We start from the raw sequence: 24,592 nt of genomic DNA, 5'->3' as shown, positions 1-24,592 counted from the left end.
CACAAACTGGCTCCTAGTCACAGTTGTCACTGGTTTAGGGGATAAATGCCAATCTTTGGAGTGATCCATTCTCCACCAAAGTTTTATGGAATTCCCACAGATAAAGTCACACTCAGGATGAGCTTACAGCCCCAAATTTTAAAACAGAAAATACACTATTTCAGCACAAACCACACAAGTATTCATCCAAGAAATCAGATAATATACAGACTATAAAATAATGTATATAGACTCTAGACCAGGCACAGTGGCTCACACCTATGATCCCAGCACTTTGGGAGGCTGAGGCAGGAGGATCCCTTGAGCCCAGGAGTTCAAGATCAGCCTGGGAAACATAGAGAAACCCTGTCTTTGCAAAAAAAATTTTTAATTAACTGAGAATGGTGATGTGCACATGCAGTCTCAGCCAGTTGGGAAGCTGAGGCAAGAGTATCACTTGGGCCTGGGAGGTCAAGGCTGCAGTGAGCCATGTTCACAACACTACACTACAGCCTGGGTGACAGAGTGAGACTTTATTTCAAAAAATAATAAATAAAATATTAAAAAATATAGGGCCAGGCACGGTGGCTCATGCCTGTAATCCCAGCACTTTGGGAGGCCGAGGTGGGCAGATCACCTGAGGTCAGGAATTCGAGACCAGCCTGACCAACACGGTGAAACCCCATCTCTACTAAAAATACAAAATCAAAATTAGCCGGGCGTAGTGGCGGGCGCCTGTAGTCCCAGCTACTCAGGAGGCTGAGGCAGGAGAATGGCATGAACCCAGGAGGTGGAGCTTGCAGTGAGCAGAGTGAGCCACTGCACTCCAGCCTGGGCGACAGAGTGAAACTCCGTCTCAAAAAAAAAAAATTTGCCAGACTTGGTGGCTCATGCCTGTAATCCCAGCTACTCGAGAGGCTGAGGCAGGAGAATTGCTTGAACCCAGGAGGCAGAGGTTGCAGTGAGCCGAGATCACTCCATTGCACTCCAGCCTGGGCAACAAGAGTGAAACTCCGTCTCAAAAAAAAAGTATATAATATATATACACACACACACACATATACATATATGTATATATACACACATATATACATATATACTGTGTGTGTGTGTGTATATATATATAGAGAGAGAGAGAGAAAGAGAGAGGGAGAGAGAGAGAGACAGAGACAGAGACAGAGAGAAAGAGATCATAAAATAGCCAAGTCAAAGATGGCTAGGGACATAAGAGAAGAAATCAAAATGATGAGAAAGGAATAAGCCACTATTAAGAATGACCAGATAAATGTTTTAAAACATAACTTCTAAAAATGAAAATATGGTTCTCAAAATGAAAAAAACTCACAGGTTAAATAGCAAATAGACATAACTGAAAGAGAATCAGTGAACTAGAAAATAGACTGGAAACAAATACCTATAATACAACCTAGAGAAATATTAATAGAAGTAAATATGAAAAGCAGTTTAGAGACGTGGAGTCTTGGATGGAAAGGTCTAAACTATATATTATAGTTGTTCTGAAAGGAGAGAATCAAGAATGGGGAGCAGCAGTGAAGAGGTGATGGTTGAGAACTTTCCAAAATGCATGAGAGACATGAATCCTCTTATTTAGGAATCATAAAGAATCACAAATAGGATAAAGAGGAGGCCAGGCACAGTGACTCACGCCTGTAATCCCAGCATTTTGGGAGGCCAAGGCAGGTGGATCACTTGAGGCCAGTTCATGACCAGCCTAGCCAATATGGTGAAACCCCATCTCTATTAAAAATAAAAAATTAACTGAGTAATGTGGCACATGCCTGTAATTCTAGCTACTCAGGAGGCTGAGGTAGGAGAATCGCGTGAACCTGGGAACTGGAGGCTGCGGTAAGCCAAGATTGTGTCACTGGGCTCCGGCCTGGGTGACAGAGTGAGACCTTGTCTCAAAAATAATAATGATAATAATAATAAAATAAAAATAAATAAAAGTAATAAATGCCCATTACAAAAATTAAGTTTCTCTCCTATCCCAGACTCCCAGATCTTTTCTCCAGAGAAAATCACTATAAAGCATCTAAGTATCTTTCCAGTTTTCTCTGCCATAAACCAATACTTTAGTTACAAAAACAGGAGCTTTCTCAATACACTATTCTGCACATTGCTTCTCTCTCTCTGTTTCTCCACCTACTTCTCTCTCTCACATATATCTTGAAATTTATCTCCTAACCACCCAATTAGATCTTGTTATTATTTTCTTTTAATTTTTTTTTTTTTTTGAGACAGAGTCTCATTCCGTTTCCCAGGCTGAAGTGCAATGGTGTGATCACAGCTCACTGCAGCCTCCACCTCCCGGGCTGAAGCAATCCTCTCACCTCAGCCTCCTGAGTAGCTGGCACTACAGGCATGCATCACCACGCCCAGCTAAGCTTTTCATTTTTTGTGAAGATAGGGTCTCCCTGTGTTGCCCAGGCTGGTCTCAACCTTGTTTTGCTTTTTTTTTTTTTTTTTTTTTTAGCAGCTATTATCCCTCTGGATGGACATGCAGATCGTTTAAAATCTTATATGCTACAATGTACTTCCTTGTACATGTATCTTTGCACTCGTGTGTGACAATACTTGTAAGAGAAATCTTCCAAAGCAGAATTGCTGTGTCACATGATATGGGCATCTTTAATTTCAGTAAATGTTGCCAGAGAGCCTTCTAGTGACTGCACCAGTGACACTCCTACAAAAAGATGGGACGATGCCTTTTTAAAGCTATTTTCTATTAAACTTTTAATCTTAGCTAATCTGATAAATGAAAAAATGAAATCTCATTGCTGTTTTGCTTTTATACAACCCTCCCTCCCTTCCTTCCTTCCTTCCTTCCTTCCTTCCTTCCTTCCTTCCTTCCTTCCTTCCTTCCTTCCTTCCTTCCTTCCTCTCTCTCTCTCTCTTTCTTTCTTTCTTTCTTTCTTTGACAGAGTCTTGGCCTGTCACCCAGGCTGAACTGCAGTGGTACAATCATGGCTCACTGCAGCCTTGAACCTGAGTAGCTGAGTAGCTGGAACTACCCATGTGCACCACATGCCTGGCTAATTTTTATTTCTATTAATTTATTTATTTTTGAGACAAAGTCTTCCTCTGTTGCCCAGACTGGAGTGCAGTCTCGGCTCACTGCAGCCTCTGCCTCCCAGGTTCAAGTGATTCTCATGCCTCAGTCTCCCAAGTAGCTGGAATTACCAGTGTGTGCCACCACGCCTGGCTAATTTTTGTATTTTTTAGTAGAGACAGGGTTTCACCATGATGGCCAGGCTTGTCCCTTACTTCTGATCTCAAGTGATCTGCCCAGCTTGGCCTCCCAAAGTGTTGGGATTACAGGCATGAGCCACCGCACCTGTTTCCCAGGCTGGTCTTGAACTCCTGCACTCAAGCAATCCTCCTACCTCAGCCGCCCAAATTTGGGGATTATAGGCATGAACCACCGCACCTGGCCTGCTGTTTCAGTTTTGTTTCATGACCACCCTCGTTACAAGTAAGGTTGAACATCTTTTCATGTATTACAATTTATATTTCTTTTTCTTTGAACTACCTAATACTGCTCTTTGTCCACGTATATTTTGGGATGTTGGCCATTTTCTTATAGATCTGAGAGCTCTTTTTATACTACAGAATAGCATTTGCTTCTCATATGTGTTGAAAGTACCCTTCACAGTTCCATTACCTTCTGACTCTGGAGGTTTTGTCTCACATGTATTTTTAATTTTTCTGCAGTCAGTTTTACCTTTCTTTTACTTTATGTTTCTAGGTTTTCTATTTTCCTTTGTAACACCTCCTCCAGTCCGAGATTATTTTTCATATTGCCTTCATTTTCTTCTAATGCCTTTACAGTTTCATCTTCGACCTTTCTGGGATTTGTTGTGGTATAAGCCATGAGATAGAGATCTGGCTTTGTTTTTCTCTAAATACTAACCAGTTGTCCTAATACCACAAATTGTACAATTTCTCATTTCCTCCGCTTATATGAAATCCTATCTTTATCCCACACATACCACCATTTTCCAGGTCCCTATTTGGATGTCCTGACCTCCCGGAGTGGTTGGAAGAAAAAATGACATAATATTAATGAAAACACCGTGAAGTCATCACAACTCGCTAATGTTGTAAGGTAGCATGTGATGGTTACTTGCACAAGCCCATCAGAAAGGACACCTCAGGAAGCGTCAGCTTCCCCCACCAACACCCCAACACTGGTGGCCATGAGATGACTGTCTTTGGTGATTTAGATCTTGAGAGTAAAGTCAAATTGTGCCCAGCAGGGAGGCAGAGTCGTGCAGCATGAAACGAACACACACCGGGTTTGCGTCCCAGCTCTGCCACCCATGGCTGGGACCTCAGGCAAGTCATCAAACCTCCCCAGTGAGCAGGTTGCATCTCTTGAGAATGACAGCATGGGTCAGGCGATACTACCTTTCCTTCAGGTAGTCCTCAGTAATTTACATAGTACTTTCCCAGAATTGATGTGACTTGCCCAAAGCCACAGGGCCATTTAGTGCATGGTAGAGACATGAATCTTCTCTCCTATCAGGAGGTGCTTCCCATCACACCACACCACCCTTTCTCAGTCCCAAGGACTCTTTACCCTTCAAGGCTGAGTCTAGCTGAGGCGTCAACCGTCTAAGGAGGAACTCAAAACTCTGTGGCCTTGGGACTAAAAAGAAGAGTCTGATTTCTTTAGAAATATCACCCTATAAAAAAGGAGAAGCTGGAAACTAGGAGGGTCTGGCTTAGTCCCTTTGCAGAGTTTCAAAGTAGCCATTCCTTGGCTATCAAGCAGCTTTTCAAGCAACAGAGGAGGCTGCTGAGCAGACCCTGCTGGGAGGTCACAGAGGGCTTGGGGGCTGGGGAGTCGGCAGAGGGGTTCAAACCCAGCCGTGTTGTTTCCTAGCAGCACCCGGACTCCCTGAAGTAAAAGTGAGGGCTCTAGTGCCTGCTCTTGGTGGTGGTAGGTGGCTGCATCCTCATGGCACACAGAGCCTGGCACATGAACCCCCTCTGCTATTCCCCACTCTGAGAAGCATGACACTGCTGACAGCAGCAGACAGACCCTCTGCAGTAGGAAACTCCATCAGGTGACCTTGAGAAAGGACAGGACGCATTGAGAGACACTCTACAAAGTAACTGGTATGTACTCCTCAAAAGTGATGAAGTCACAAAATTCCAAGAATGACAGATGAACTGTTCCAGACAAAGGAGACCAAAGAGGCACCACAACAGAATGCAAAGCCTGACCTAGGATTTTCTTCTGCTATAAATGACATTATTGGGACAATCGGTGAAATCTACATAAAATCTGTGGGTTGGATAACAGTATTGAAATGGTGTTCATGTCCTGGTCCTCATAATTGTATTGGTTACATAAGAGAATGTCCTTGTTTTTAGGAAATACACACCAAAGTATTTAATAATGTAATATCTGCAACTTACTCTCAAGAGTTCAAAAAATATATATTTGTCTATCTATCTATCTGTCTGTATCATCTATCTGTCCATTGATCGAGAAGGATAAAGCAAATGCGGTAATCATTTAGGGAATCTGGATAAAGGATATATGGATATTCTTCTTTTTATTTTTGCAATCTTTTTGTAAATCTGAAATTATGCCTAAATGAAAAGTTTGGTTTTTTTTGTTTTGTTTTTCTAAAAAGGGATGAGACAGAGAGCAAGCAGCACAAGGGCCACAAGTTAGGGTGAGAGGGCAATGGCCCCAAGCACCGGGCAGAGGCAAGAGAGCGGTTTAGGGCCAGCTGGCTGGAGGGGCACGTGGGGCTCCATGGAGATTTCACCCACTCACCTTTTGATGCATCCATCATCCCTTCAGATTCTCTCCTGCAATGCCAGGGAGGACTATCTCTGATGCCTGGTGCTTCCACACAGTTGGTCCTCAGGAGAGGAAACAGCCCTTTTTATGTGATCCTGGGCTAGATGTGACTCTGCTGTGGCTGCCAAGGGGCGGGGTTTGGGAAGGGGATGTTGACTAGAAATAATAAAATCCCGGAACCTTCCATATCAGACCTAGGAAATCAGGAGCCAAGATGAGCTGATGTAAAAGGGACAGACAATGGAGAATGGCACCTCCTTGTCTGTTATATGAGCCTAACAATGGGTAACCAAAAGCCAGGACCCTATGACCTACACTACATGTGACCTGACATTCTGGTTACTATCAAGATCAAGTCTAGGAACCCAGGCTAATCTTCAGTGACTTTATGTCTTTCTTCTTCTTCTCTTTTCCTCAAGTTGAAAAAATAAGAGATGCTTGTGAGTTTTTTGTTTTACATTTTGAATATATAATGCATCCACATGGTTCAAAATTGAAAAAATGCCCCCTGGCTACCTTGATGTATCCTACTACCAGTTTCTTTTGGATCTTTCCAGAGATGTTGTGTGCACTGAGAAGCAAATAATGGACTATTATTATTATTTTGTTATTTAGTTTTTATTTCATAATCATAAACTTAACTCTGCAATCCAGCTAGGCATGGAAGGGAACAAGGAAAACAAGGAACCCAAAGGGAACTGAGCGAGAGCACAAAGATTCGAGGATTCTGCGAGCAAATGGGGTGGAGGGTGCTCTCCTGAGCTATAGAAGGAACGGTCTGGTGGTTAAGATAAAACACAGGTCAAACTTATTAGAGCTGTCCACAGTCAGCAATGGTGATCTTCTGGCCGGTCTTACCACTCCTGGACCCAAAGCGTTCCATGGCCTCCACAATATTCATGCCTTCACCATGCCAAAGACCACAAGCTTGCCATCCAACCACTCAATCTTGGTAGTGCAGATTAAAAACTGGGAACCATTTGTGTTGGGTCCGGCATTTGCCATGGACAACACGCCAGGACCTGTATACTTTAGGATGAAGTTCTCATCATCAAATTTCTCCCCATAGATGAACTTGCCACCAGTGCCATTATGGCGTGTGACATCACCACCCTGACACATAAACTCTGGAATACTTCTGAAAGCAGGAACCGTTATAACCAAATCCTTTCTCTCCAGTGCTCAGAGCACAAAAGTTTTCTGCTGTCTTTGGAATCTTGTCTGCAAACAGTTCGAAGGAGACGTGGCCTAAGGGCTTGTCGTCGACGGCGATGTTGAAGAACATGGTGGGGTTGACCATGGCTGATATTACAGGGCTCCCAGCAGCGACGGCATCATCTGCAAAGCAAATAATGTATTATTTTATTTACACAAATGAGAGCATATCACTGCGTCGCTCAGGCTGGTCTGGAACACCTAGGCTCAAGGGATCCGCCCACCTTCACCTCCCAAAGTACAGGTGTGAGCCACCATGCCTGGCAAGATGGGACTGTTCCTATTGCACATGGAATAGTGGCCCAGTCTTTTCACAGCTGCACATATTCTGTTTGTGTGGATGGTCCCTAATTTATGTAACTTACCTCCCATCCATAGGCATCTGGTTTGCTTCCAATATTTCCCTATTACAATCAGTGTTGCAAAGAATAAGGTTGGACAGAGATCATTTTACTGTCCTGTGAGTGTGTCTATAGGAAGAATTGAATGCCTTGAAGTAGATATGTTAGGCCAAAGAGCATAAGCTTTTCTAATTTTAATGGCTATCTCTTCTGCTCTCCACAGGGGCACTTGTGGTATTTTTTAATGATGCTATGTCTACTGAAAGGAGCCAGCCTGGCATAGTAGCAGAAATGCCAGAGGAAGAGAGGAGACTCCTGACATTGAAACCCCAACACCACAGTAACTTGCTGTGTGTCAATGGGAATGTTGTCTTCATTAGCTCCTTACCTGAAGAGTGAGGGGACTGAATAATGATGCCAATGGTCTCTTCCAGACGAAAAGCCCAGGGGATGGGCAATTGCCTTTGCTGGCTTTAAGGCAAGCCAGAGAGCAACGACCCTGGTTACTTTGAATAACAATAATGAAGTCAGAGGTTTTTGCTGTTCTGCAGGCAAGTATCTCAGCGCCACATCCCTAGATATAATAGAATAAACCAAGCCCTGAAGTGCACATGGCATTTACGAAAAGCCTTGGCTGGGCTCTGTCTGCAGAGAAGCCCTAGGCCCCATGATTATAGGCGCAGGAGTGGGAGAAGGATGCTTGCTTTTCTCTGTATTTCCTTTTGCATCATCAGAATTTAGCACCATGTGCATGAATTACCTATTTAAGAATAAATTCACTGCTTAAAGGGAAAAGGCCTCTATATAAAAGTCCTGGCCTAGGGGTGAGAGGGTCCGGGTTTTAGTTGCTTCACCTCCCTGGGCTTCCTTCATCATCTTTGACAAATGAGGGGCTTGTGCAAGATGAGCTTTCTCCAGGCCAGAGAATCCAGGGTACCAGAGTGAGTATAAAAGTGTCTAAAAGGAATAGACTTTGGGTCAGACAGAACTGGGCCTACATCCTGGGTCCTCTACAGATCTGCTGTGTGACCTTGGGAAGTCACTTCTCTGTACCTCTGTTTCTTCATCTGGGAGGTGGGAAATAATAACACCCACACCACAGGTCACGTGTCTGAAACTGGATGCGATGAGGAGGCAAAGGCATTCAAAATTCTCTGCAAGAAATGAGCTACACTGGGGACCTTACAAAGGACCCCCCCCATCCCAACACCCTCATTTCACAGATAGAAAAAGTGCAGCTTAGAGAGAGGCAGCCACCTGGGCATCAGCAGAGAATCCATGAGCCTGCCTTCCCTCTTCCTGCAACAGAACTTCCAGGCCTCAGCAGAGTCGGGCCGTATTTAGTACCTTGTGCATGTGGCATTTTGTCTGTCAGCTGGTCCCAAAGGATCATCTATTCTCACGTTTCCTGTCTGGGGCCACAGCTGACACCATGGTCTAGTCACAGGCCACTGGGGCCGTCGCCACCCCCTCCACTCCCCCCCACCTCAGGCTGAACTGCAGCCCCCATATTGCACTAGCACCTGGTGGCCAACCCCTGGCATATTGGGATCAGAGGCAGCCCACTCAAGACCCTCTGCTCTCTGCTCTCCAAGGGGACCAGGCGCAGGTCCCACCATGGGACAGGAGGCTCCGAATGTGCTGTCCCAGAAAAGTTGGCATGGTCTAAACTTCACATTAATCCACAGATGATGGAGCTGGGGAGGAGGGAGAAGAGGAAAAGGCAGGCAAGAAGAGCCTGCAAACCACCTGGTAAGGTGGGGAACAGAAGACATGTCTCAAGATGAAGTTCACAGAGGACCTTAGCCAGGAATGGAATCTTCTCATTTTGTGTCCCTAACCCATAGCATGGCACAGAGTACTCAGCAGATGAGAGAATGCATGAATAAATGAACAAGTAAGCAAACAGGACAGGGTGCTCAGGTGGAAGCCCGGGAGTGGCCCCATGCCTGTGCCTGTGGGGCAGGTGCCTCCTGCAGAGGTCAGGGGAGGCTGTGTCCCCTTCTCCCAATGCATGCTGGGAGTCCCTTTTGGAAGGAAAGCCCAATACACACTGGTTTTGGGGATTCAAGCCCAATCCTCGACCCACATCTGCACCCACCTGCCGATTCTGAGGATGAAAGAACAACTGAGGCCCTGTCAGACTCTAGGCGCCACAGGGGCTGTTCATGGTGCTAAGCTCGGTGCTAAATCATAAAGATAGCCATCCCGATGCATCCCCGCCCCCTTTTTTTGTGTGGAGACAGGGAGGAGTTAGTAAATACGCATCCACAGATTTATGGGAGAAAAATCTTTTCTTCTTGTATCTGAAGCTATAAATTCATCTCTAATCTGACTCTTATTATATATGTAAACAACTTTATAGGAGAAAGTAAAAGAATCCAATAAACCCTGAAGTCATCTCTCATTAAGCCACTCCTAGCGCTTGCCATAGTACACAAATGTGTTTACACGGCATGGAGAAAACCTGGCACTTCAGGCCATGCCTGGCAGGTTGCCCTTGTGGACACTGTCTAGGATCTGCCTATTTCAAATGCTCACCCCGTTCATGGGCACATGATATTCTACCATATTTGCCTAACCATTCCTCAACTATCAGGCAACTGACTGCTACTAGCAGTAATGCAGCTAGGAACCCTGTTGCCTAAATTGTGTATTTTTTTCCTTTTGAATTTTCCCCCTGGTGTAGCATTAGGTCTAACTGCATAGGGGACTGACTTTTAAACTCCGGTGAGGGGCTGCCCCATGATGGACCACCCTGGTGACAGGACTCACTACTGTAGGCCTCTGGGCAAGAAGAACGTTGGGGACCCTGTTGAAGACCAGCAAGGGAACACGGAAGTAGTACAGACAAGACAGGCTCTCAGTCAGGCTATCTGGGGTCCCATCTCAGTTCAATATATGACAAGTTGAGTAGATTTGGGGGAAATCTGAGCCCTCCAAGCCGTTGTTTCCCAAAGGAACTGGATGGCTCTGGAATTTGGAGTAATAATTCTCTGGCCAGTCCAGCCCTGGAGCCAATTCCACTGGAATCAACATGGTCCGCCTCACCTCCCACCCTAACCTGTCTGATTCACCATACCTCTAGACTCTGGGCTGGGCCCTGCCATTCCTTACCCAGGCCCAAAGAGCCCAGAGCACACATTGGCTAGCAAAGACGATCTTGGGGTTTTCTTGCTAAACAACAGCAGTGATATTTGTATGTCTAATGATTGTTAAATATGATCATTCCCATTTATCAGTGAAGTTTTGTCTAAAAACATTTATGAAACCTTACAAAAATTCCAAAACAAGTAATGAAAACTTACATCTCCCTCATCAAGTTCAAGAAATAAAACTTTACGGCTACAACTGAAGCTCTCAGCCCCTTATATATCCTTTCCCAACCCCAACTTCCTTTCCTCCCTCCCCAAAAGTAACCACCACTCTGAGTTTGGTATTTAAGTTTCTTTGCTTATTTAAAAATACTTACTACATGTGTGGATATCTAAAATAATAGGTAGTATTGTTTTGAAGGTTTTAAATTTTTTGTAAAGTTATACTTAACGTGCCCTTCTACTTTTTTTCACGCTACATTATTATTTTGAGATTTTTTTCCATGTAATTCATGCTTGTCACCACTGTATAGTATTCAATACACTATGCTATAACTTCTCTATCCTCCCATTGATACTTGTTTCACATTTTTCTCAGTTATAAACACTGCTGCAACAAGCACGTGTGTGCATGTCTCCTTGTGCACAAGTGAGAGTTTCCAGGACTGGAACTGCTGGCTCAAACAGTATGCACATCTTCTGTTTTGTCAGATGACAGTAAAATGTTTCCAGAGGGTTATACTAATTTATACTCCCACCAGTAGCACATGGGAATTCACAGTGCTCCACGACATTAGCCTTGCTTGTTGTTCAACTTTGTAACTTTTGCCAATCTTATATGAAATGGCATCAATGGTATCTTACTGAGCTACCCCTGGCTTTACTGAGGTACAATTTATATCCAATAAAATTCACCCACTTTCAGTGTAGAATGTTAGTTTTATACAGCTGTGTAATGACCACTATGATCAAGATGTAGAAAAGAGGCATCACCCTAAAAAGTTCCTTCTTGCCCTGATTCCCAGCCCTAAGCAAACACTGATCTGCTGTCTGTCACTGGAGTTTTGCCTTTTTTTCTTTCCAATTACATATAAATGGAACCATATGGTATATATTCTTTTTGGGTCTGACTTCTTTCACTTAGCATAATTATTTTATGATTCTCCTTGTGACAGCTTGTATCAATACTCTCTTCCTTTTTATTGAAGAGTAGTATTCCATAGAATGAATATGGGTGGCCATTTGGGTTGTATCAGTCAGCTCATGCCGCCATAACAAACACCACAGACTGTATGACTTAAACAACAGATATTTATTTCCTCACAGTTGTGCAGGCTGAGAAGTCCATGATCAATATGCTGGCAAATTCAGTTTCTGGAGGGCCCTTTTTCTGGCTTGCCTTCTCCCCTTCTTGCTATGTCCTCAAATGACCTCTCCTCTGTACATGTGCAGATAGAGTCCTTCTTGTAAGGACTCCTGTTCTATCAGATTAGAGTTCTATCCTTATAACCTCAGTTAACTTTATCTTCATAAAGCCCAATCTTCAAATACAGGTATACTGGGGTTTGGGGCTTCAACATCAATCTCCGGGGGGACATAATTCAGTCTGTAACAGGGTTATTATGGATAACACTGCTATGAACATTCTTTTACAAGTGTTTATGTGGACATATGTTTTCATTTCTCTGTGATAAATGCCTAGGAGGGGCAAGTATATGTTTAACTTTATAAGACACTGTTAAACTGTTTCACAAAATGGTTGTACCATGTTGCTCCACAATCAGTAGTTCCAGTTGCCTACATCTTCACCAATACTTATTAATTTCACTCATTTAAATTTTAGCCATCTTAGTAAGTGTGCAGTAGTATCTCATTGTGGTTTTAATTTTCATTTCCTTAATGACTAATGATATTGTGTCTATTTTCAAATGCATATCTATTACCTATGTATCTTCTCTTGTGAAGTGCCGTTAAAACTTTTTGCCCTTGTATTACTGGGTTGTCCTCTTAAATTGCAAGAACTCTACATATTCTGGACACAAGTCCTTCATCAGATATATGTTTTGCAAGTATTTTCTCCCAGTCTGTGGCATGCCTTTTCCTTGTCCTCTGCAGTTTTAATTTGCATTTTCCTTATTACTAGTGAGGAAGAGCCTTTTCATATGTTTATTGGCTGTTTCAAGTTTCCTCTTCTATGAATTATCAACCTACATACTTTCTGTTGAGGTATTTTGTCTTTTTCCTAATGATTTATAAGATCTGAGCAGCTTTGAGAAAATAATTCCTAAGACCCCCTCCAACTACCTACCTGAATCTTTCTGTTCCTGCCCTCACTGGGGGTGAGATGTCTGTGCTCCTCGCTAAGGGGCAAAACTGTCTACTTGTGCATCAGATCCTGTCTCACCTGCTCTGGCTCAGCACTCAATGCTCTCTTCATCCCCTTCTTCCTGAATTTCTCAATCTTCCCATGGATATGGGATCAATGCCATTAACATATGTAAATATGCTGCTGTTTTCCTATCTGAACCAAAACTAAAACAAAACCAAAGCCCCTCTCTTGTTCCCATCTTCTCTGTCAGCCACTGCCCCAGAGTTCTGCTCCTTTTGTAGAAAAACTCCTTGAGTCATCACCACTTGTTGTCTCCAATTCCTCGTCTCACCATTCTCTTTTTCTGTTTTAAAAAAATTGTGGTAAAATATACAAAAAATTTATCATCTTTATCACTTTTGAGTGTACAATTCAGTGACATTAAGGACATTCATAATGTTGTGCAACCATCATCATTATCCATTTCAGAAGTTTCATCATTTCAAACTGAAACACCATACCCTTTAAACAATAACTGCCCACCCTCTGCCCGGGGTAACCATTGTTTTGCTTTCTGTCGCTATGAATTTGCCTATTCTAGGTACCTTATATAAGTAGAATTATACATGTCCTTGTGTCAAGCTTATTTCACTCAGCAACATGTTTTCAAAGTTCATCCATATTGTAACATGTGTTGGAATTTCACTCCTTTTTATGGTTGAATATTATTCCATTGTAAGTATATACCATATGTTTATTCATTCATCTGTTGATGGACATTTGGGTCATTTCCATCTTTTGGCTATTGTAAATAATGCTGCTATGAACATTGGTGTACAAGTATCTGTATGAGTCCCTATTTTCAATTATTTAGGGTATATAAATACTTAGAAGTGGAATTGCTGGGTTATGTAATAGTTCTATGTTTAACTTTTATGGAACCATCATACTGTTTTCCACAATGGCTGAACCATTTTACATGCCCACCAGCAATACACAAGGGTTCCAATTTCTCCACACTCATCAACATTTGTTATTTTGTTGTTTTTGTTTGTAATTAACACTATCCTAATGGGTGTGAAGTGGTATCTCATTATGGTTTTGATTTGCATTTCCCTAGTGACTAGTGATATTGAGCATCTTTCATGTGTTTATTGGCCATTTGTATTTCTTCCTTGGAGATTTGTCTATTAAAGTCCTTTTCCTGTTTCTAAATTAGGTTTTGGGTTGACATTGAATTGTAGAAGTTCTTTATATATTCTGGATATTAATCCCTTATCAGATATGTGATTTGCAAATATCTCCCATTCTGTTTGAGTTGTCTGGTCACTCTCCTGATGGTGTCCTTTCATGCACAAAAGTTAATTGTTATAAAGCCCAATTTATTTTCTCTTTTGTTGCTTATATTCAGTATCACAATCAATAAATCATTGTCAAATCTAATTCTTGAATACGTTCTATTTTCGTCTAAGAGTTTTATTGTTTTAGCTTTTACATTTAGGTCTTTTATCCATTTTTAGTTAACTTTTGTATATCATGTAAGGTAAGGGTCCAACTTCTATTATTTTGCGTATGGATATACAATTTTCTTATTACCATTTGTCAAAAGGACTGTTTTCTCCCTATTAAATTGCCTTGGCACCCTGTCAAAGTGTTTTTTTGTGGGCTCTCTATATATCCCTTTGGTCCTTATGTATTTCTTTATGCCATTACCACATTTTAAAAATACATAGCTTTGTAACAATTTTGAAGTCAGAAAGTATGAGTCCTCCAACTTTGTTCTTTTTTCTCAAGATTGTTTTGACTATTTGGGATCCCTTGAGATTCCATAAGAATTTCAGAATAGGTCTATTTCAGCAAAAAACATCATTGGGGTTTTGAAACGGATTGCGTTGAATCTGTAGATCGCTTTGGGTAGTACTGTCATCTTAACGACATTAAGTCTTCCAATCCATAAACACAGAAACTCTATTTATGACTTCCTTAATTTCTTGAAGCAAAGTTTTGTGGTTTTTGGTGCACAAGTCTTTCACCTCCTTGGTTAAATTTATTCCTAAGTATTTTGTTCTTTTTGATGCATTCTAAATGGAATTGTTTTCTTAATTTCCTTTCCAGATTGTTGTTAGGATATAGAAATGCAATTGGTTTTGTGTGTTGATTTTGTATCCTGCAACTTTGCTGTATTTATTAACTCCTAGCAGTTTTTTGGAATCTTTAGGGTTTTCTACATATAAGATCATATAATTTGTGAACAGTGGTAATTTTACTTCTTCCTTTCCAATCTGAATATCCTTTGTTTCTTTCTCTTGCCTAATTGCTCTGGCTAGGACTTCTAGTATCATCTTGAATAGAAGTCGTGAAAATAGGCATCCTTGTCTTGTTCCTAATCTTAGGGGAAAAGCTTTCAGTCTTTTACCATTGACTATAATGTTAGGTGTGGGTTTTTCATATATGGCCTTTATCATGTTAAGGAAATTTCCTTCTATTCCTAGTTATTGATTTTTCTCATGAAAGGAAGTTACATTTTGTCAAATGCTTTTACTGCATAGAGATGATCACTATTCCTTCTTGAATCTAATCCAGTAAGGCTCTTGCCCTGTCACTCCTCAAAGTTGCTCTTATCAGTGTTATCTCTTTGCTAATCCAAAGCCATTTCTCAATCTTCAATTTACCTGACTGTTCGGCAGCTTTAGCCTGGGTGATCACTGCCTTTTTCTGGAGATGATTCCAGGACACGACACTTGCAAATGACCTCAGTGGCTATTTCCTCTTACTTACCTTGCTGGTTCTTTCACATCTCCCAGACTTCTAAACATTGGAGTGCCCAGTTCAGTCCTTGGACATCTTCTCTCTAGAAGATGTCATCTAGTCTCATGGCTTCAAATACCATCTCTATGCTGATGACTCCCAGACATCTCCTTGAGCTTCTGAGCCCTATGTCCTATTGGTTACTGCCTACCCAACACTTTCACCTGGATATATTATTACAGGGATTATAATTAACAGGTTCAAAACTGAGCTCTTGATATTCCTGCTCAATCAGGCTCCTCTTCCAGTCTTCTTCACTCCATTATTGACATCTTCATTCTTCAAGCTGCTCAGGCAAAACTATGGATTCATTATTGACCTCTCTTTCTCTCACACCCACATCCAAGGCATCAGCAAATCCTGTTGGCTCTGCCTTTAAAATGCATTATTTAGTCCATTACTTCTTGTCACCTTCACTGCTACCAGAGCCTCCCTCTCCTCTCATTTGGATGGCTCCAGTGGCCCCTTAAAAGGTCTTCCTGCTTCTGCTCTAGCCTTCCACAGTGTGTTCTCAGTACAAGAATGATCCCTTCAGAGTATCAGTCAGATTAGCTCTCTTCTGCACCCTCAGAGTAAAAGTCAAAGTCTTTTAATGGTCTGCAACAGACCCTGCATTATCTGGCCCCTGTCACATTCTGATCTGGTAATGGATTTTTGGATATGCATCAAATGAAAAACCAAACAAACATAAAGGAAAAATAGACAAATTGAATTTCATCAAAATAAAAAAATTGTGCTCTTCAAGAGACATCACTGAGAAAATAAAAAGACAACCCATAGAATGGGAGAAAATATTTGCAAATCATATACCTGAAAAGTAACTTCTATCCAGAATACCAAAAGAACCTTTATAACTCATTAACAAAAATATAATCCAGTTTTAAAATGGGTAAATGCTTTAAACAGAATTTCTCCAAAGAAATTCCATTTAAGAATATACAAATAACCAACAAGCACAGAAAAGATGCTTGACACCATTAGTCATTTTGAAATGGAAATCAAAACCACGAGATACCACTAGACTGGCAGGACAATAAGTGTTGGCAAGGATGTGAAGAAACGGGAACACTCATACTCTGATGGTTACAATGTAAAATGGTGCAACTGCCCTGGAAACAGTCTGGAAGTTCCTAAAAAATTTAAATATAGTTATCATATCATGTCATAGTTATGTCAGCAATTCCATTCCTAGGTACATACCCAATAGAATTAAAAACATGTTCACACAAAAACGTGTACACAATTGTTCAAAGCAGCATTATTCTAATAGCCAGAAAAGGGAAACAATCCAAATGTCTATCAAACGATGAATGGATAATGTGGTAGATACACACAATGGAGTATTATTGTCATAAAAAGGAATAACTGATTCATGCTACAACATGAATGAGCCTTGAAAACACTATGCTAAGTGAAAAAAGACCCAAAAGGCCATATATTGATGTTGTATAATCCATTTATATGAACTGTCCAGAATAGGCAAATCTATAGACAGAAAGTGGATCCTTGATTCCCATGGGCCTGGGGGAGGGTGGAATAGAAAATGGGTATGAGAATTTCTTTTGGAGTGATAAAAAAGTTCTGGAATTAGCTAGCGGTAATGGTCGAAAACCTTGTAATTCTACTAAAATACTACTGAATTGCACACTTTTAAAAAGAGTAAGTTAAAAAATAAAATTAAACAAAAGGAATGTCCTATGAGGCCTTTGAACCTGGATGTCAAATTGCCAGCTCCAAGCAAAGTTCAATCCATCATCCAAGATGCACACCAAAAAGACAAATATTGATATAGTATTGATATAGTTTATTCTTATCAAGAGAATAAACCTCTGAAATGAGGAAAATAAATATAGTGAACATTTCCTCAACTTTTTAGATGACTATAGAGGTGTATCTTTCTGCTTTTTGAAGAATGACTGATCTTCCTTTTAGAAAAACATCTTACATCTTGTACAAATGTACATCTACAAATACATCTTGTACATCTTGTACAAATACAGGCATATTTGTTGAATTGAGTGATAGGGTTCCACGTCAACACCAACCATCTCTATGCATTCAGCAAGTGTCTGGATGGCAGGCTAGGTCCTCTCAGGACAATGCTTGCTCCAAGATGGACTTCCTTCTGCCCTTTTCACTAACTGCCCAGGGAGGCCGACCACCAGCTGTCAGCAGTCTTCAGGTCTGGCCTTGGCTTGCGTGTCTGACCCACATGGTGAACACACCCTGGAGAGCCTTGAATATCCTACAGCTTCTTCACTGGTAGAAAGATGGGGTCAGACTAGATCAGGGATATCAACACTAGGGCCCCTAAGAAAAGGTAGGTGGCTGGTGACCAAAGGGTTCTGAGGTTTGGGCATGCTGAGTCACAGTGTGGAATAGGCCCCTTACTGCAGGGCCTTTCTGGGCTTTAAGGTGTTGGTGTGGGAAGCAGGACAGATGTAGGGAATGAGCTGAGCCCTGTCAGATTGGGCTGACATTGTGGTTCTGGCACTCCTCAACTGTGTGATGTCAGGCAAATTATTCCACTTTCCCAAGCGTTAGTTTCCTCACCTCTAATACAGGAACAAGAGTAGCTCCATCACGAGATGGCTGGGAGGGAATGCGTCAAAGTGGAGATAAATGATTAACATTCTGTGAATTACAACTTTGCCCTGGCCCCCATGGGCGCTCAAGGGTTTTGAAGAGTAGGAGTTTGCCAGCAAGAGGTGAAGGTGAAAGGAACCCAAGGCAAGGGAAAGAGCAAGTACAAAACATGCAGGCAGGACTGGACACGGTAGACTTGAGAATGGCTGACATGCAGACATCTGGGGGGACTCAGCATGGTGGGGATAGCGTGAGGGAAGCAGGTACTAAGGAGTCATCGAGGAAGAGAACTCTTGTTGGAGTGGTGGGCTAGGAACAGATCCACATCACAAGGGGCCATGGAATGGTTTTAGTAAGCTCATTCTGTTAATTGTGCTGACCACAGTAAAGGAAGAGAGCAATGAAGGTGCTACACCGGCGAGGAGGAGGGTCTGGACAAGACCCTTCGCTCTCCTAGCCTCCTGGCCATCAGGTCCCTCTCAACTGCAGGAAATGCATTAAGACTTGGGGCCAGAGATCAGACTCAGGAGAGCTGAGAGGGCCCTCAGACACCCCAGGGGAGAAGTGAAGCAGGTAAGTGCCGGGCTTGAAGCTCTGTGCTGGGAAAGTGTGCAGGCAGCACACAGCCCACTTTGAACTAGGAATTACATTCACACGGTCTAAGATACAAAAAGAACAAGGAGGCCAGGTGCAGCGGCTCACGCCTGTAATCCCAGCACTTTGGGAGGCCGAGGCAGGCAGATCACGAGGTCAGGAGATCGAGACCATCCTGGCTAACACAGTGAAATCCCGTCTCTACTAAAAATACAAAAAATTAGCTGGGTGTGGTGGTGGGTGCCTGTAGTCCCAGCTATTCAGGAGGTTGAGGCAGGAGAATGGCATGAACCTGGGAGGCGGAGCTTGCAGTGAGCTGAGATTGCACCACTGCCCCTCCAGCCTGGGTGACAGAGACAGACTCCGTCTCAAAAAAAAAAAAAAAAAAAAAAAAAAAGAACAAGGGGATCTGAGAAAGAAAAGCAAACAACAGAAGAGCCCTAAAGGTAAACGCTGGAAGAACAGAGTGGCAGGGAAGGGAGGGACCTCTGAACCACTTTCTTTCCCTAGTAAGTAAAACAAGGTCTCCAAAGGGAGGTCAAACTTTTCTCCTTGAGAGCACCAGGAAAAATGAGCAGACCCTGTGCAGTTCAAAGAGCCTTAGGCTGTGTGACCTCAGGAAGTACCACAAGATCAAGCTCTAGCAGGTGTCAGAGCAATGAGGCCACAAGGCTTCTGTACCTGCCTCACTCTCCTGCCTCCTTCACACCAGGATTTCAGCTCACTCTGGCTCCCTCTTACTCCAAAGGGAAGGAAAGAATTAAGACACTGTACCTGGTAGTTTTAACTTACAAAAAAAAGTATTTATTCACCCAGTTTTCCTCTTCTTGCCATAATACATAAGCATGACACAGATGGCCTGATACATCAGCATGGAATTGTCAGAAGGCCCCACCAGTCACTGCTTCTAGAGTTACATGACTGGCTTTTGTTTGGCAACAGGATAATAATTACAGCGTGGTTTCAAGTACCATACACAAAGCAGACCAACCCCAGGATCTCCAGCATCTGCGAAGGCTCACTGGGGTGGGCCTGGGAGCAAGAATCCAAAGCACTGCACAGATGATCAAAACGCTTCCAGTAGAACACTGCTGTGGCTGCACCTCTCCTTACAGAGCCAGAGTTGTCCACCCTCAAGCCTGCTCTGTCAGAGGCCTGCTTCCCTTGGCTGATGGTCAGAAGGCTGCACAACTGGGTCGCCCTAGGACACAGTCCCACATGCCATCCCAAGGCTGGGCCACCATCGTGATCTTTCCAGCTAGTCCGTCCAGCCAAGTGGTGCTACTGCTGCTTGTGTGGAAGGGGCTTCCAGGTGGGCGGAAGCTTCCTGTGGATCAGGGTGAGTCCGCAGAGAATGAGGAACACTCCTCCCCACCACAAGACCTCCTGGCACTCTCCATACAGCACATAGCCCAGGAAGGCCTGTGGGACAAAGACAATTGTGAGGGACTCAACTTCAGCGGGTGGGCACAACCTCACTCTCCTGGGACTAACTTCCTTCTAAGGGTGCCAGAAGGAAAGGTGTGGAGCCAGAAGCCTTGGGCTTGAAACCTACTTGTCACCTTCATCAAGTCACTCTATTCAATCTCACCTGCATGAATGGAGAGGCTACCTCCGTCACTGCACTGGACCTCAGCAAAGCACACAAGAAAGACCCAGTAGAGGCCAGCAGGTAGACACAGCTGGTACCTGGTATTTGTTTCTCTCTCAATTCAAGATTGACTAGGCTCAGCTCCATCTTGTCAACCTCAGATTACATAGGGAAGAAAAGTCTCTGGGAATCCCAATGCTCTAAATCTCATGGAGCCTTGAGTGCACAGAAACCTAGGAAACAGCTAGGATGCACAGTGACTTCAGAATGAGGGCTCCACCCTGGAGGCACAGCAAGCAAGCAGGCTTTTTACTGTCAGGCTTCACTCATATCTAACTTGAGAATTCCTCCATGATTAGAATTACATTTGCTTCATGAATAGAGCATCATCCAGGGGTAAAGCCACAGCCCAACCTCTGCTTCAGTTCCTGTCCTTTCTCCTGTCTGGGAAAGGAGGGGTTACCCAAAGACAACTCACCCAGAACCCAGATTTAGGATAAGAGCACCACACCCTCAGGCTACTCACCGAGCTGAGGATATTTGAAAAAGTCACTGTGACAGATGCAATGGCTGAAGACATGGAGAAACTGAGGCCCCGGCTAAAGAAGGTCCACATCAGAGAATTGGTGCTCGCCATCACAATAATGCCTAAGACGCATAAACCCATGCTCACCTGCAGGAGAAAGTGTCACTGCAGCCACATCCACCCTGCACAGCAACCTGCAGACCCCCTCACAGCACAGCCAGCGCTGTGGCTGCTGGCACCCAGGCTCCTACTGAGCTCCCACTACAGCTCAGAAGGCCTCAGAGCTTTTCTGCACAGGGCTTCATTTAACCCTCAGTGGGCAGCAGACCCATCTTACAAGTAAAGCAAATTCAGAGAAGACACTCATTTGGCCACCTTGCTGGCCATACGATCTTGGGAAGAAGCAAAATGCTAATCCAAAGTCAGTATTTTCTACTGACACCAGCCCCTTATTGGTCTTACAATGACCAGTGCCTGAAGATCAGTCCCAGAGGGCCAAGTAGTTCTTACTCCGTAGGTAGTATGAGTTAAGTCAGGGATGGAGTTCTTACTTCTTGAGATCAGGGAAAGCACGAATTAGCGATGTCTGCTCTGTATTCCCACCCCCAAATCCTATACAAGTTATAGCCCAGCAAGGCTCACCCCCTCTGGGCATTCTTGAGCTTTTACTCTGTGTTAGGCCCTGTGCTAAGAGTTTAAGCATTCTCATTTATTCCTTAACTTCATTTTACAGATAAAGACCCAGGGGCATCAAGTAACTTTCTTAAAGTGCTACCGTGATGAGAGCCACCAGGCTTCACAATCAGGCAGTGTACCTCCATGCTCTTAACTAGGACACAGTCCTGCCTGGGGGAAACACCACCTCAGACTATTTAGTGATCCCAGACATTCCTTGGAGAACTTGCAGATAATTTCTTTCTTTTTTAAAGGAGAAAGTCTCAAGAAAAGAGAGGATCTTTAGAAGCCTCCTACACAAAGGATATGCAGCCCCCCTTGCTTGGTGGTGAGTTAGAAGCCGGCCTGGAGACAAGGCGAGGAGGGGAGGGTGCGGGGGGCGGAATCTAAGTATCATATTTATTACTTGTAGTGGTTTCTCAGCAGCTGAACACATAGTGTCTTGAGAAAAAGGTGCTTTCTTATAACTTACACCAGAGTGTCCAGTCTTTTGGCTTCCGTGGGCCACACTGGAAGAATTGTCTTGGGTCACACATATAATACACTAGCACTAATGATAGCTGATGAGCTAAAAACAGTAAAAATAAAATCGCAAAAAAATTCATGTTTTCAGTTTACAAATTTGTGTTGGGTCGCGAGTTGGACAACCTTGTCTTACACAAAGCAGCATATGGGCCAGTGGCAACCTGCTTACATAAAGGGTTATGAAGGTCTGGTTCATGACAACAAACTTCATGGCCCATACAAAGTTATTCATTTTACTTTCGACCACCTACCCTATGAACTACACCCAATGGGATACTAACCTCAAGCATGGCAGCTCCTACTGGATTAGCCCTAAATAGGCTTAACCCTAAATAATCAGTGACCACTGTCCAGGTCAGAGGCTAACCCTGGGCTGCAGATGCAATGAAACCCCTCTAGCAAGCAGAGGCTGGTCTACGACATGGGACGGGAGAGGCAGAGATACACCTTAGCAGACGCCAGGAGGCAAGTTTGGGAGTTCTCAGCATCAGGAAAACAACCAGAACGTCTCTGTCAGTATCTGCTTATGCCTACAGTATCCCAAACTCCCAATTTTCCTGGTAGTGGGGCAGACAGGTCATCTGGTCACAATACCCGTTAATTATGGAGTAAAGGGATGGGCAACAGGCTTCTCACCTTAAGAGTCACGTGGAGAGAAATGTTCAGGCACAAGGGACTTAAAATGAGAGGTAGAGGGTGGATGTAGGAGGTGTAGGTCTTCCCGGAGAGCGAACTAGCCCAACCGGAGAAAAGGTTTTAGGTCCCTGGTAAGGGAGGAGGCCTCAGTCCCCGACGTCTCTTACCGCCTACACTGGACGAGGGTTTGGCGTGATTAGAGGCGAAACACACTCTCCCACCCCAGCTGACCGCAGCGCCGTGCGCGGCCGGGGGCCCCAGCCGGACAGACCGGCGAGGGTGCGGCGGCGCCCTGTGCCCACCCCCGCCCCACCCCAGGAGCCCCGCGGGCCCCGCAGCGCCCCTCCTCCGCCCAGCGCCGCCCAGCCCGCCCGCCCGCAGCAGCAGCAGCAGCGCCCCGGGCTCGACCTCGCTGCCGAAGGCCAGCTTGGCGGAGGCGGCGGCCAGGGCCCCGAACGCGCCGGCGCACAGGCAGTTGAATACGCCCCAAAAGCGGCGCCGCATTGCACCCGCCTGGAGGTGCGGAGGGAATTCCGCAGGGGTGTCGGGGTAGGCGGTCGCAGACACGGCGCCGCCCGGAGGCCGCGGCCTCTCGGCCATGTTGCCCGCTGCCACCGTGCCTGGCGCCAGCCGCCAGCAGGGCCGAGCGCGCGCCGCGATTGGACGGCAGCCTCACGTGACGCGGCGCTCCCGTGACGCGGCGCTCCCGCAGGCACTTTGGGAATCGCTCCCCGGCGCCTCGGAGGGGGCGGGCCAGGGGGCGTGGCAGAGCCTCAGGGCTATGGTGGCCTCAGGCTTACTCTGTAGTAGGTTTGTGCTTCCCGAGAGGACGTCGGGACCCGAGGCCTAAGGCCGAGCCGGGTACTGTGGACGCTGTGGTAGTAGGTAAACATCTCGCGGCTTAGCCGTCTCCATCCCGGCCACCGGGTCCCGGTGAAACTTATTAAAGATGCCGAACGGGCCCCGCCTCGGCCCACCGAGTCCATACAGGTCGACCAGGCCTCCTCCGCTCCACCCTCCAGCCTGAGGACGCCGTACCGAGATCTTCGGCAGAGGGCGCTGGGTACCGTTAGACCCAGAAAGACGCCAGAGCCCCAGATGGGGACAAGCGCATCACAGAAAACCAAAAAATGCGGATCCGCGATGAGAGGAAGATAGTAATCCATAATCAAGCCACGCAGAATCAACATGACTTCTAATCTCCTATTGCACTTACATGTTTAAAATGTTTACGGCCGGGCGTGGTAGCTCACGCCTGTAATCCCAGCGCTTTGGGAGGCCTAGGCGGGCGGATCACCTGAAGTTGGAAGTTCCAGACCAGCCTGACCAACATGGAGAAACCCCGTCTCTACTAAAAATACAAAATTAGCCAGGCATGGTGAGCATGCCTGTAATCCCAACTACTCGGGATGCTGAGGCAGGAGAAGCGCTTGAACCCAGGAGGCGTTGGTTGTGGTGAGCCCAGATCGTGCCATTGCACTCCAGCCTGGGCAACAAGAGTGAACTCCGTCTCAAAAATAGAAATAAAATGTTCCCATTTAAAAATTACATTCCCTTGAAAATAAAGTGGTGTTGAAATGTATAAAGTGCTGTTGCCACTCTCCAGGAAAATCAATGTTAATAGAGCATTTTTCTATATGTCTATTGTTATATACAGTTAAAGTGTTTTAAAAAATTATAGAATGTATATGCATTTTTTAAACAAAAATTATTTCACAGTTGAACATACTGATCAGCAGCATTCTTTTTGTATCTTATGTTTAGCAACTTTTTATGGAAGTCCTTCCACACTGTGCTGCTTCTCTCACAGGGTGGTTTTGTGGCTCAAATAAAAGCACGGATAAGGCTGAGCGCGGTGGCTCACACCTGTAATC

General features: G+C 44.3%; 2 protein-coding genes across 2 annotated transcripts in view; both read right to left on the bottom strand.

The window, feature by feature from the left end:
• Positions 1 to 5,818, bottom strand: part of LOC105480319 (transglutaminase 4) — a 40,781-nt gene extending 34,963 nt beyond the window's left edge. The window contains exon 1 of the mRNA XM_011738988.2: positions 5,792 to 5,818. Coding sequence (XP_011737290.2) covers positions 5,792 to 5,810 — 19 coding nt within the window. The 5' untranslated portion in view covers positions 5,811 to 5,818. The remainder of the gene's footprint in view (positions 1 to 5,791) is intronic.
• Positions 5,819 to 19,546: 13,728 nt separating this feature from the next.
• LOC105480621 (transmembrane protein 42) lies at positions 19,547 to 23,356 on the bottom strand. The gene is made up of 3 exons (XM_071091551.1): positions 23,127 to 23,356; positions 20,883 to 21,029; positions 19,547 to 20,187 (listed from the first exon to the last, which is right to left on the bottom strand). The coding sequence occupies exons 1-3, from the start codon at positions 23,316 to 23,318 to the stop codon at positions 20,047 to 20,049; spliced, it is 480 nt and encodes a 159-aa protein (XP_070947652.1). The 5' UTR covers positions 23,319 to 23,356; the 3' UTR covers positions 19,547 to 20,046.
• Positions 23,357 to 24,592: the final 1,236 nt, after the last annotated feature.

Source organism: Macaca nemestrina, chromosome 2 (genome assembly GCF_043159975.1).
Source record: "Macaca nemestrina isolate mMacNem1 chromosome 2, mMacNem.hap1, whole genome shotgun sequence".
Classification (NCBI taxonomy): Eukaryota; Metazoa; Chordata; class Mammalia; order Primates; family Cercopithecidae; genus Macaca; species Macaca nemestrina.
The sequence above is the reverse complement of the archived record's forward strand: the minus strand, read 5'-3'. Positions and strand labels throughout refer to the sequence as shown.

Excerpts from the sequence above, each read along its gene's own strand:
- LOC105480621 (XM_071091551.1), bottom strand. The coding sequence starts at position 23,318 with ATGGCCGAGAGGCCGCGGCCTCCGGGCGGCGCCGTGTCTGCGACCGCC. Across the intron at positions 21,030-23,126 it reads AGCTGGCCTTCGGCAGCGAG|GTGAGCATGGGTTTATGCGT; the intron begins GTCGAGCCCGGG and ends TTTCTCCTGCAG. Across the intron at positions 20,188-20,882 it reads TTTCAAATATCCTCAGCTCG|GCCTTCCTGGGCTATGTGCT; the intron begins GTGAGTAGCCTG and ends TTTGTCCCACAG.